This window comes from Ammospiza nelsoni, chromosome 16, assembly GCF_027579445.1.
Source record: "Ammospiza nelsoni isolate bAmmNel1 chromosome 16, bAmmNel1.pri, whole genome shotgun sequence".
Taxonomy (NCBI): Eukaryota; Metazoa; Chordata; class Aves; order Passeriformes; family Passerellidae; genus Ammospiza; species Ammospiza nelsoni.
Window position 1 is genome coordinate 18,294,646 of NC_080648.1, and position 11,386 is coordinate 18,306,031.

The window sequence follows — 11,386 nt, forward strand, 5'->3', positions numbered from 1 at the left end:
GACACATGGGGTGGCACTGATGGTGGCACTGATGGTGGCACTTTGAGGTCCTTCCAACCCAAACCGTGCTGGGACTCTGGGCTGCTCTGCTGCTGTGGTGCCAAGGGTGCAGCACACGCGGCTGCTGAACAAAGGAGGCTGTGGCAGGAGCCATCATCCCAGGGCTGGTAAAGGCACAGCTCGGGCAGGAGCCGTGGTCCCAGGGCCAGTAAAGGTGCAGCTCACACAAACAGAATTTCTCAAGATAAATCCCTTTGCTGGAGAAGCTCCCATCTATTAAGGACTCCTCCCTAAGAAAACAAACCAGTGTACTACCCCCCGGGACAGTGCAGTGCACTGGCACCCAAAGCTGTTTCAGGCTGGGTTAATAATCCCTGCACTCAGAAATGGGGCTGTCTCCCCCTGCTCCTACTCTCCTGTTTCTCCTTGAGAGGTGAGGGCTCTTCCCGCGGCTGTTTTCCATCAGCTGCTGCCCCACAGTGAGCAGAGGCAGCTTTGCTCGGAGTGGGAGGGATTGAACAGGGCAGTGCCTGGAAGTACTCGTGGCTCACAGGGCTTTTGTAAAACTCCTCATCCACCGGCAGAGCTGGAGTGAGGCACTGACAGAGCAAAGCTCTGCCCAGGCTGGGAGTTACTCTGTAAAATAACAACACCTAGAGACAAAGTAACCAGAAAAGGCAAGAAGAAAAAACCCAATACAAACATCGTATTTGAAACGAAACTTTTTTTTTTTTTTTTTTTTAATCTTGATACAGGACTTCTGGCTGGAGAACGTCCTGGGGAGCAATCCTGCCCCTCTGTGAGGGAATGCCAGGGCAACTCCAGCTGAAACCTGCACACCAACACAACAAATATTTTAGATATTTTCAGTAAGCCTTAGCAACTTAGAACTTAGCAACTAGTGTTTAATAATTGATTGACTTTCCCATTAAATGGCACAGTCACTGCACAAGATTGAACACCTTTCTGGTAGTTTTATTTACAGCCTGCAGCGTGTTCTGTAAAACACAGGAGTGTCACAGACAGACACACAACATGGGGATTTTCAAGCATTTAAATAAGTACAGTTTATTCCAAATTCTACACACTACTCTTTCCATAAAAATATAAAAATAGTTTAGTTACTGTATTTAACCTAAACCAAGATAATTGAGAATTCTCCCACAAGTGATGCCCCCCTCCCCAAAAGGGCACTCCAACAATAAGAAATTCAGGAGACTGCATCACCAAGTAAAATACTACCAGCAACTGCTCCGATCCACCAGCAAACCAAACAATTCCCACTCTGCATCCAGCAATCCCTGCTCTGCAGCATGCTTGGATCTGCTTTTGCTGGGTTTGTGGGCTTTGCACTCGCTTGCTCCTCCAGGGCCGGTCCCAGGTTTAAAGCACGGCTGGATTCCTGCAGAGTGCCAGCACAGCCTGGCAATCAGCATTTCACACACTGCTGGGAAACACATCCAGAGGGGAGCACTTCCCTTGGAGGCCTTTACTTCAGGGAGTCCCTTCTTCACTGAGCATCCAGTGAGAGCAGTGCCCAGCTCTGTTTGTCATGACTTCTCTGGTTTTGCTGCCCCTATTACAGGTGGGAATGCTCGGATGGAGTTCTGCAGGACACCCACCCCAGCCCTTGTCTCTGGGGTACGCTGAATTTACAAACAAAGGCACAAAGATGAAACTCCTAAAGCAGCAGCAGCCCTGATTCACTGAGCTGCTGCTCTCCAACACCAACCCTGTGTCTCACAAACACCTCCAACACAGCAGCCAGGGACACAGGGCAGAGCCTGTGGGCAGGACAAGCACAACACCGAGCAGGGACAAATCAACACAGCTCAGCTGGGTGCTGCAGCTAAGACTGGACCTGGAAGCATCAGGAAAAGCCACTGGAACACAAGCTCAGCAGCACAGAGCCTGTCACCAGCGAGATGGGAGGCTGTGTGGGACACGGTGTGCATTCAGGTCCAACAATGCCACAGCTCCACAGCAGCACTGAAAAACTTCTGCTTTTAACAGTTTAGAGGATTTTTCTCAATGGAAGTGAAGCTGTCATTAACAGAGGAACAGCACATGATGCACAGCATAATCTGCAACAAAAAAAGAAGCTTTTGCTTTCCAGCATGTAAACATCCAGGTTCAGCTGCTACTGGACTTCAGCTCTCATAAACAAATCTGATGATAGAATTTTTTTTTTGGGGGAGCTAAAAAAGTAAAATCTTCCATAAAAGGATAAACCACAAAAATACTCTCTCAGTAAGTCTCACGTGCCATTTAATACCTTCCACGTCCTATGAACAACTAGGCAGAACACTTAGAAATGGGAGCAGTAGAAATGTTGACCATTGAGTGTTTGGCAGCCGTGCGTCCAGCCCCTGGCAGAGCAGTGTCACTCACTCCACACCAGTCCTGCTCCTCCCCAGCTATTTCTTCTTCTTCTTCTTTGGGGGCTCATCCTCGGAGCTGCTGTCTGTGCTGCTGCTGCTGCTGCTGGAGGAGCTGGAATCTGACTCGAAGTCAGAGGAGGAGGAAGAGCTGCTGGAGGAGGGGGAGGAGGAGGAGGAGGAGTTGCTGTCCTCACTGTCACTGTCTGAGGAGGAGGAGGAGGAGGAAGAGGAGTCCTCGCTGTCGGAGGAGGAGTCACTGGCTGAGCTGTCACTGCTGCTGCTGCTGGAACTGGTCACACTCTTGGACCTGAGGGAGAACAGAGAGCTGAGCACAGCCCTGCCAGAGCCCATCACACGCAGAGCGTTCCCTCTGCTCTGTTGCAATAATCCAAAGATCAATTACTTGAAAATTTCCACACCTCACCATCGAAGTTTCCAGGCCTCAGCACCTCAGATGAATCCCTGTGCCCTCCCCTCCCTTCTCCACTCCTGGACATGGATTTGGGCCATTTGAGCAATGGCAGGGTGGCCCCAGGACATGAAATAACCCAGCAGAGAGGGGCAGGCAGGGAAAGCTGGCCAGGATCTCATTCCTAGCCCTGAGCAGGGGCTTTGCTGCCCTGAACTGGCCAAGCCCTGGGGAAAATGAGCCAGGCTCAGTCCCTGCCTCACCACTGCAACAGGGAAATTCTGCCACTGCAAGAGCCAGGGGAGGTTTCAGCAGAGATTTCACCAAGGTCAAAGCTGCTCCCAGCAAAAACTTCTTAGATTACTCCTGGCAGAGGAACCCAAAGTACCTGCCACAACAGGATGCTTGTGTTTTCCAGGTGGAGGAGAAGGGTGGAAACAATCCAAGGTTAAGACACAATGATGAACACAGTAAAGATTTCTGTATGCTTTGCATTTTTTTTTTTTTTTTCATGTTCAGCCCTTCCTGGGGCCATTGTTTTCAAGACCAATGTCTCTGATTTAGGGAGGTGATAGGAATTCCAAGAAACTACAACTCAATTCACCCAGAGATCTTTCCCTGAAGTACAAGACACTGATTCACCTCCCTTCCCGCCAAAGTAAATCAAAGAACATCCAAAAATGCAAATTATGATAATGCAGAATCTTGTTCCCATTAGAAAATGAACGCAGTATTTTTTATCAGAGGGTTTGGTTCAATGTAACAGCTCAGGAAGTGCCTGTGTTAAGGTTACTGAAGAGTGTGAGGGTTTTTCATCATATCAGCCCTGTCAGCTGACAAACGTGGGTGTGGATTAAGCCACAAAGCACTGAAGTTTCTGTAACACATCTGTACTCTGCAGTCTCCGTGTGCAGACACAACAACTGTTCATTGCTGATAAATCCATGAGGGCTGCTTAAACACTGACTTTTCTGGGGAAAAAACAGCACAACGCCTCTGGGAAAGCACAGAGCTTTTAAAGTAGGTACCACTCATCCTCCTCAGGACCAGTTTCCAAGAGTTCACCTCTGGTTCTGTGTCCCTGTGAGGGCCAAGTGCTGTTGGAGCCCAAGCTGTCCCCCAGGCTGGCCCTGCTCTGCTCTGGCACCCCAGGGGTTTCCAGTGCCACTGACACCCAAAAGGCACAATTGTGGGCACAGCCACAGCTGGGCCTGAGGAGAGCAGGGAATGGGCAGGGAATTCAGGCATTCTAGGTGGGACACTGAGGCCAAGGAGCACCTGGAAGGTGGCTCTGTCACCTGAGGTCACAGGGCTCTGCAGCAGCTGCTCTGCCTCAGCCTGTTTTTCTGGTTAGGCCTGAGCTCCCTTATTAGTGTTTATATCAAAACAAACACACTCTGTGGAAAAGGTTTGTGCTCCTCCTGCCAGAACCCCAACTTTTACAGATTTATTTTAAATCTGGAACTTATAAATATGCTGGATTCTCCACATTTAACTCTTCCCATATTATAATCAAAATCTAAATAGCAAACTGACTGGAAAGGAATTTCTATTGATGGATTATTCTGGGCTTGCATAGAAGCAAGAGAATAATTCAAACCTACTAGAGTTTTAAAATTTAGAGGAAGAAGTGCCCAAATCACCCCCTTCCCCGTGAACCTTTTTGCTCTGTCCATTTTTGCACTGGTTTGGAGCTCAAATATTCTGTAAATAATTATGCCAGCAAAGGCTGCAGTGTCTGAGGGACTGAGGCAGGAAGAGGCCTGAGCTGCCCAGCTCAAAACCAGGAAATTCATGATCTCACCAGTCCTGAGTAACTCCAGCAATAAATTGGCACTTCTGGGAAAGCAGCCCTTGCTAGAACACCCTGAGACAGCCCATTGCAATAAACCACATTGCACAGGACAGCCTGGAATAAAGAACTCTTTAAAGATCTGCTCTGCCTTATTTACTGCCTGCCACACACAGCAAAGGCCTGGCCTTCAAACACCTCCTGAAGCTGGGTTAGATCAGACTGGGACACAGGAGTGACACTGAAGGGGAAGAGATGCTGGGCTGTTACTGACAGACATTCCCTGGTGTGAAACTCCCAGCACCATTCCAGCAGTTACAGAGCAGCTCTGCCTGCTCCTCTCTCCATTTGCTAGGAAAGCAAATTCCCAAGTAAACATTAATGCAAGCTAAAGTACAAACAATGGCAAAAGAGCTCCTGGCTCCAAGCAGGACGTGGGGAGGGCCAGGGTCATTTCCTGGATTTTGCTTTAGCTTGGGATCAAGGGGGTTCTGTTTGGTTTTGGGGTTGGGCTTTTTAAGATGTTTTATTTCATCCTCTAGACAAAGCTTGAGGGAGAGAGAACTGGCAGGAGAAGGGAATGAAAAGTACAGAAGCAATGAGAGACCAGAACCCCTGAGCCAGTCTTGTTTCACAGACTCCTGATGGACTCTGAGCAAGAAATGGGAAGACTTTTATTCCTACAGCAAGATCACGCAGGGGGAGGAAAACCAGCAGGGAGAAAAACAGAGAATAAATTTTTGAGAGATTTTGGACAGGGAGGAGTAGAAATTCTCCAGATGCCTGCCAGACAAAAGCTGTAACAGTCTCAAAGCAGAACAACCAAAGCTTATTCACAAAGGTTCTTTTGCCACCCTCCTCCCAAGGTCCTGCTGGAACAGCCAGGGCAGGCACCAGTCCCACCAGTGCAGGCACCAGTCCCCCCCCAGTCCCCACATACCTTTTTTTCTTGGTCTTCTTTTCTGCAGCACTTTCTCCAGCGCTAATTAAGGGGGGAAAGATAATGGCTTTGATTAATGGAACAGGAAAATTAAATAAATAGCAGCACACTGAGGCTGAGTTTAATATTCAAAGGGCACTGGCAGCTCAGTCCTGTGCAAAGCAGAGCAAAACTCATCTATGAGCCAGGCGAGGAAACCCCAGCAATTCCCCCTTGACTTTCTGTGCTATTTATGCTCTGCTCTCTCCTTTGTATGATTTTGCAGGGACAGCAGCAGTTGGGATGTAAAGGCACAGAAGGAAAGGATACAAAGAAGTTGTGTGTAACTACATGTAGCAATAAGTGAATTGATTGAAATCAAGGGTAAAAGCTAGACTTAGCCTGTAGCTTTCACATTTCTTTCAAGTGCAAAAAGAAACAGAAAAGTCCATTTATATTGCTGCTTTCCAGCTGTGTGTCTGTCAGACTCCCAAGCGTTCATCCCCTCACACAGTTTAGTGGCGTTGCAGAAAAAAGTTCTTTGTGTGCCACCAGAAAAATGAGATTTCTCCAATTTTTCATTCTCACACACAAGGTATGAAAAAACATTATCAGCACACAAGAGTTCTCCAGAGTCCCCACGCTCTCCTGGGCAAGGGGAAGACTCTCTGATATTCAGATTCCAACCTTTCCCATCCATATTTACATTCCTAGGGCCTCAGACCCCCTGCATGTAACCAGGGGGGGCCCAGGTAGGAGGAGTCGCTGTGAGAACAGAACTGAACCCCACAGCACCTTTGAGGAGACAGGACCTAGCTCAGGGAGTGCCTCCCTCTCGTGTGTGAGGTGAGAGTTACTCAAGAGTTACTCCAAGAGCTCCTACTGTGCTCAGGCCAGACCTGCTCTGACACTCCCTCCATAAACTGAGCCCTAAACCCAGCTCAGGGCTGGCTCAGAGCTCCACCAGCGCCAGGAATGAGCATTCCCCAGCTCCCTGCCCTGCTCTGGGCTGGCAGGCACTGGGGGGTCACTGACACCTCCAGAGGGGCCAACACAGCAAGCACAGGGAGCCTGGGACAACTGGCAAAGGAGTTCATGCTGGGAAAGCCTGGATGAGGCTGTCAGGGGTAAATATTGACCGTTCTAGGCTGGGTTTGCCTTCTGGTTAATGATTCCTGCGTGGCTCTTTAAAGGTGGTGACACAGGCTGGCCAAAGCAGACCTGTGGGAGACCCAGTTTCTCCAAAGGCAAGGAGAACCTCACAGAGTGCCCCAAAAAGCACAAGTGTGACCCAGAAATTGTTTCTCCATGAAGAAAAAGCTTCATCTTGGGAGCACAGCCCTGGCAGCTGAGGCACAGGATCCTCTGGCACAGCTGAGGAGCCCATGATGACAGCAGCCCTGGGAATGCTAGGCCAGCTTTAACTGCAGCACTGCTCCCACCTGGGGATTGCTCAGGCTTCCTTTCTCAAGAGGATTTTCCCCAGCACCTGCCCCTCACTGGAGGAGCCCTAAAGCTCCTCCTGTGCCAGACTGCCAGTCCTGTAACTCCCACACAAAGTGATCCCACACTCAGGTTCAAGCCCAAGGACAGGACAAGGAATTGCACCCTCAATTCACCATCCTCCAGTGGTAACCTGCAGAGTCCACCAGAAAATGGGCAGAAAAGCAACAAGGAAGTAATCTGAGCTTTAAACTCAAACTTAGCCTAAAAATCTTGAGTCTCTGAAGAGACTCTGCCTCCAGATGGAGCCAAGTGTAAGAGCCCAAGCACTGGTGATCTATCTCCAACACTGGTGACTCCAATTACTCCACAATTACTCACTGGATGAGAATTCATTTCAAAACCAATCACTTTACACCACTCTCCTCCCAAGCTAATGAGTCCCCAGTGCAGGCAGGGTTGCAGCCCTGTGCCTCAGAGCTGCTGCTGGGCTGGGGCAGCTGAGGGGCCCAGGGAGCCCTGCCTGCCTGAGCTGGCACCACTCCCTGTGCCAGCAGCAGGGACAGAGCTGGGAATGCTCTCCCCAGCTCCCATCCCGGCAGGGACAGTGCTGAGGACACCTGGCCACAGCCTCAGCAATTCCAGGGCCAAGGAGTGGCACTGGGAGTGTCCCTGCCTGTCCCTCTGCAGCTCCCAAAGCCAAACTGCAGTGGCAGAAAGGACCCTGACACAGGAATTGCATGGACAACTGAGGTGCTGCATCACTTCAGCTTGTCAAAACAATTATTAACCTGGGGGAAAACACTGAAATGTACTCCCAGGGCAAAGGGGAAAGGAAATCAGGTGACACAGGCAGAGCTTCTGTTTAGGTTCCTCTGCTCCTTCCCCTTTTGGGCCATCACCAGAGGAAATAATTGTGCAATTCAGTGAGCTGTTTTCACTTCAGGCTTGGTTACAGCTGATAACCCAACTCTCCCTCACCTGTCTGCAGCAGGGCCAGGTTTAACTGCAGCTCTGAGCAGCACATCTGGACACAGGCAAGAATTGCTGCTGTGCCAGAAATAAACCCACAGCTTTCACTGCCTGGACAGCACAGAAACATGAAATCAAGCAAGGAATTCAGGAAACTGCTCAACTACTCCAAGTGATTTAACTTTGGCTCAGTGCATGGCTTTTGTTTCAGACAGGCCCAAACAGTTTTAAATGTATTTCAGATGAGCAGGTGTTGATGAAATTAAAATGTTGATTTCAATTCTCTGGGACCTGAGTATACATAATTCACCTAACACACCAATCAGCTCCAACATTAAATCAAGTACACATTCCACAGTCTGGAGGAAAAGATCACAGAAAATGGTCTGGGACAACATCTTTTATTTCAATCACAAAGCAGACATTTCATCCTGCCAGTCTTACCTCTGCTGCAGCAGGAGCTGCTTTTCTTTCTCCTTAAGGATTTTGGCCAGCTGAGCTGTCCTGGAAGGCCTGTGCAGGTATTTTCTCTTCCCTTTACATTCATATGTCCAGTGGCCAAACTCTAAACACTTCTGACACCTCACATGCTGCTTGTTGGCCTCCCTAGAAAAATGCAGAATTGCTTAAGTAACTCATTCCAGGTCTGCTCTACACAGTGAAAAAACATTTAGTTTTTCATCATGCAGCTTTAATCAAGCTATGGTTAAAGCAGATGTTCACAGGTGCTTCAGGTTTTCCTTTGAATCAGGACATGGGCAGTAACACCAAGCAGACACAGAATTCAGGCAGACAGATCTTCATTAATTAAAGCACTTGCACATAGGAACAATCACACTGCTCACTTTGTTGCTATCCAACAGCTGCAGGGAAATCACTGAAATTCTGGTTTAGAGCAAAGAGCAGCAGCTTCACTTCCAGTTTCTGAAATGTAACACCCAAGTCCCAAAGTGCCCAACTCTCACCCAGAGCCCAGGAAATCAACATAAGCTCCACCAGGAGCTGCTAAAGCCTGGCACAAGGTTTATCTTTGGGACAATCAGATTTCTGCTCATTCTGTGCAGACCTCTCTGGCTGCCTGTCCCCAAACACCCGCAGCAGCAGGGACACTGCACACTCCATTCCAGGTCTCACTCTGCCAAAATCCCATGGGCATTTTTAGTGATCAGGGAAGGGAAAAACCTCCTGTTTTCACGCTGGAGCTCTTAAGCTGCTTTTCTAAAGCTCTACAAAGCTGTTTTGCCTCCTGTCCCAGCTGCTCTCCTCCTTTACAAAGAAGGGAACTCACCCAGCCCAGGAGTAGCCCAAGGTCACAGCCTTGGCTCAAAATTAGTCCTGAGCTCAGGGCTGTGCCACTTCAGCTCCCTACCCTGGCTGCCCCCTCCTGCCACCTTCAGTTTTTGTTCCAAGCACCAAAACATGAACTTTTCAAGGCCAGCCCATCTAAACTCTGAAATGCAGCCTGGCTGATCTAGGAAGCTCCCAGCCCCATGTGTGAGGATGAAGTGAGAGACCAGCAGGGAGCATTTCCCCTCTTCCAGGCTGGGAATTGCTTCTCCCTCAGCTTCAGGCACCACTCTCTGAGCCAGCTCCTGCAGGGAACCTTGTGCTGAACATTCATCCCTTAGAAATACTCAGCTAAAGCAGCACGAAAATCTGACTAAACTCCCACCTGCAGAGCACAATGAACCTGGCCTCGGGCAGGAGCCAGAATATCTGGGAATGAGCAGAAACAGCTCCTGGCCTCAGCAGCTACAATCAGTAGTGATGGCTCCCCCTCCTCCTCACTCAAACCCAAACCCGTGATTGTCAAACAAAAAGCTGAAAAACCAACGCCAGCACCCCACGGGAGTGGGACACATATCTGCTGCACAAAAAAGCAAAAGCGTGGTTTCCTCGTTCCAGGGCTCTGCAATCGGATCCCCTCGGTGCTGAGGGAATTCCTGGATTGCAACATCCCCGTCTGAGCAAGAATCGCTCGCTTGGCTTTTCTCTGCCTTTCTGACAGCCCCGCAAACTCATCACAACAACATGAACCTGAAGGTTCCTGTTTCATGTTTGAAACTGCTGGGTCTGTGACGAGGAGCAAGGGAATGACCCCGGGAGCTCCTCCCGAGCCCCGGGAGCTCCTCCCGAGCCCCGGGAGCTCCTCCCGAGCCCCGGGAGCTCCTCCCGAGCCCCGGGAGCTCCTCCCGAGCCCCGCTCCCGTTCCCAACTCTCCCCACGGCAGCGCCCAAGGGCAGCAACTCTCTCAGCCTCTGCACCGCCGCTCTCGCGGGACACTCCGAGCAGAAAGGACCCGCCGCGACCCTCGAGTCCAAGCCCCGGCGGTGCACGGACACCCGAGGCCGCCACCGTTTCGCCCCAGCCGTGTTTTGGGGCGGTTTCCCCTCAGCCGAGCTGCGCCCCCTCCCGAGACACAGCGCGGCGGCGCGGAGGCCGGGAAAACGCCGGGCACCGCGGCCCCAGCAGTGCCCGCCGCTCCTCAGCCCGAGCCCGCCCCGCGCGGCCCCCGCGCTCCCACTCACGCCTGTCTGCGGGCAATCAGCCGGTGCATGGGCGTCGCCATCTTAACGGCCGCGCCGGAAGTGAGCCTGCCGCGGGGAACGGCGGGACGAGTGGCGGCCGCGGGGCATGCCGGGACATGCGGCCCTGTGGGCAGGGCGCGGCCGCCATAGAGAGAGAGTCCTCCGGGGTCAGAGCGAATGAGACCTCCAGAGTCATAGAGAGCGAGACCTCCTGGACCATAGAGAATGAGTCCTCCGGCGGCCAGAGCGGCAGCGCCCGCCGGCCTGCACTCTCTACCGCCCCTGCCGCTCCCGCCGTGTCATTGCAGCGCCCGGGCCCGGGCCCTTTTCGTGTCCCTGTCCCTGTTAAATATAAATATTTATAAATATATTAAATATATCAAATATAAATATTTCTATGAATATTAAATATAAATAATATTTATTTCCCTGCAAATTCCCGATCTAAGGGAGCTGGTGGAACGACTCCTGGGTAACGCTGGTAGCACAGGAGGTGGGGTTTTGGAGAGCTGGGTTATCCTTGCTGTGATTTATCCGTGTCAGAGCCTGGGGCAGGCTGCCTGCACATCCCTCGTGCAGGGCATCACAAAGCCCTCTCCTATTTGAATATCCCAGAATAGCCCGGTGAGCCCAGGTCGGGTGACGTTGAGGGCTATTTCCAGCAGCCCCAGGAAGCGTCTGTGACAGGCAGCAGCCAGGGACAGACAGCAGCCAGGGGTTATTTTCAGGCCACATTCGTGGTCGTGTTTGGTTGGCATTAATGAATTCCGAGACTGAACTGGAATGGCAATCAACTGTAAACTGAGGCTGGGGCTGCTGGGAGCACACTGGGACACACCGTGCTGCTGGATTCCAGAGAAATCACAGATCTGCTTCTTCTGCAGGTCACAGGAAAGGAGGGTGTTGGGTGTGCCAGGCAAGGATTTATCATGAGTGCCCACG

At 50.9% G+C, this 11,386-nt stretch overlaps 1 protein-coding gene across 1 annotated transcript; it reads right to left on the reverse strand.

Annotated features, from left to right (window-relative positions):
• Positions 1-959: 959 nt before the first annotated feature.
• Positions 960-10,603, reverse strand: ZCCHC10 (zinc finger CCHC-type containing 10). The gene is made up of 4 exons (XM_059483977.1): positions 10,445-10,603; positions 8,361-8,522; positions 5,523-5,564; positions 960-2,688 (listed from the first exon to the last, which is right to left on the reverse strand). Exons 1-4 carry the CDS (start codon positions 10,483-10,485, stop codon positions 2,418-2,420), a joined length of 516 nt encoding a protein of 171 aa, XP_059339960.1. The 5' UTR covers positions 10,486-10,603; the 3' UTR covers positions 960-2,417.
• Between the last annotated feature and the right edge of the window lie 783 nt (positions 10,604-11,386).

Bases quoted from the DNA above. Each gene is read 5' to 3' on its own strand.
- ZCCHC10 (XM_059483977.1), bottom strand. From the start codon at position 10,485: ATGGCGACGCCCATGCACCGGCTGATTGCCCGCAGACAGGC. The intron at 5,565-8,360 runs GTAAGACTGGCA...CCCCTTAATTAG, and splicing joins CAGCTCCTGCTGCAGCAGAG to CGCTGGAGAAAGTGCTGCAG. The intron at 2,689-5,522 runs GTATGTGGGGAC...GTTCTCCCTCAG, and splicing joins AAGAAGACCAAGAAAAAAAG to GTCCAAGAGTGTGACCAGTT.